Source organism: Apis dorsata, unplaced genomic scaffold, assembly GCF_000469605.1.
Source record: "Apis dorsata unplaced genomic scaffold, Apis dorsata 1.3 scaffold_149, whole genome shotgun sequence".
Lineage (NCBI taxonomy): Eukaryota > Metazoa > Arthropoda > Insecta > Hymenoptera > Apidae > Apis > Apis dorsata.
The window spans coordinates 1327885-1329275 of record NW_006263440.1 but is presented as its reverse complement, the minus strand read 5'-3'; the positions used below and the strand labels follow the sequence as shown (position 1 = coordinate 1329275).

Below are 1391 nucleotides of genomic sequence, written 5' to 3'. Positions count from 1 at the left end.
TGAGAGAAAAAAAAAAAAAAATAACTCACCTGGAGGAAGAATATCTTTGGCTTGTCGATCAAGCTGGGACACGAATCAGACAGGAAAGGCATCCATAGCATTTGGGCTGGATAAAACATGTTGTCTGCTTTCAGGTAACCCGATGTTCCGGTAGACAAAACGGCTATGGCCAGACAGTCGTTATTCGTATGATCCTGGGAAGCAACTTTAACGAAAGAATGAATTAATTCGGTGTTGGCTGTGACAATAACCTCTGTTTACCCGAAATAGCTTGTACAAGGTACAACGATACTGAGAAAAAGAGGAAAGTTTCGCTTGTATTTCCAAAAATCATCCACCTTGTATTCGCGAAATTGGTATTTCTCTACATTTAGATTATCTTAGCGACACTCGTACAATTCGCTCATGATTATTATGGTAAAATGGCGAGGGAAAAGTTAGCTCTACAGGTGTTTGGATTATCGAAGGCGTGGAGATAATCAAATCTAGATCTTTCTGAATACGAATAAAAAGTGCGAAAGGAAAATCGATAAATATTTATTTATATTTTAATTTTATTATCATTAATCTAGCAACTCTGTATCCCCTTTTATTAAATTCACGCGAATGTTGGCTTATCTTGTTTACTTCGCTCCACTTGATGTTACATCATCTCGCATGCAGGTATAAATTATACTATTACATACGGATTGTAACGGATCCCACTACGTATAACGATTAAAATTGTAATAACGAAAATGGTTTCGCGTTAAAATCTGGTAACCGCGCGTAACAAGTGCGAGCCGCGTTATAGATTCGAGTGGCGGGGCACGAGTTGCCGCATTAGATTTAATGAAAGGATTAATTAATTCAGTGCGGTTCACAATAGTGATGACCGACCTGTTTACAATGATGGGTCATACGCAAGCAAATCAAGAGGTTAACGACGGCACGTATCGTTCGTTTAACCTCTCACCCTTTCCGATTTCACTGTTGTGTTGCCACAGCAAACAACGATCCGACTTGAAAATCACTTTTGCAAACAATTCGGAATCCCGTTCATCGAATCGCCTTTCAACCAATTTCCCGTACCTTTCCATTTTTTCCTTCCAATTTATGCGCAAAAAAAAAAAGCAATCTTACGATTTTTTCCACGCGGGAGAAGAAAGATCTGTAAAGAGATATTTCTTCAAGTTTCGAGCGAAATTTAATTCGGACAAAAGTCTCATCGCTTGGATAGGTAAAAATTGAAGAGACTCTCTGTAAAAAGTTTTATATTTTCAAGATTAAATTTTTGTATTTTGTAATTTGTACCGCGAATAAACAAAAAACAAGATATCTCGAAAATTCGGGAAAAATTTAATTTCGATGAAAATTTCGTCAATTAGAAATTAAAAATTCTAAATTAAAAT

At 36.6% G+C, this 1391-nt stretch overlaps 2 protein-coding genes across 3 annotated transcripts in view; one reads left to right on the top strand and one right to left on the bottom strand.

The window, feature by feature from the left end:
- Positions 1-1391, top strand: part of LOC102677613 (alkaline phosphatase-like) — a 159507-nt gene that overhangs the window by 90629 nt on the left and 67487 nt on the right. The window lies entirely within an intron of this gene.
- LOC102677377 (caspase-1-like) overlaps positions 1-1391 on the bottom strand; it is a 28653-nt gene that overhangs the window by 9326 nt on the left and 17936 nt on the right. The window contains exon 3 of the mRNA XM_031509422.1: positions 30-205. Within this exon, the coding sequence (XP_031365282.1) occupies positions 30-205 (176 nt within the window). The remainder of the gene's footprint in view (positions 1-29; positions 206-1391) is intronic.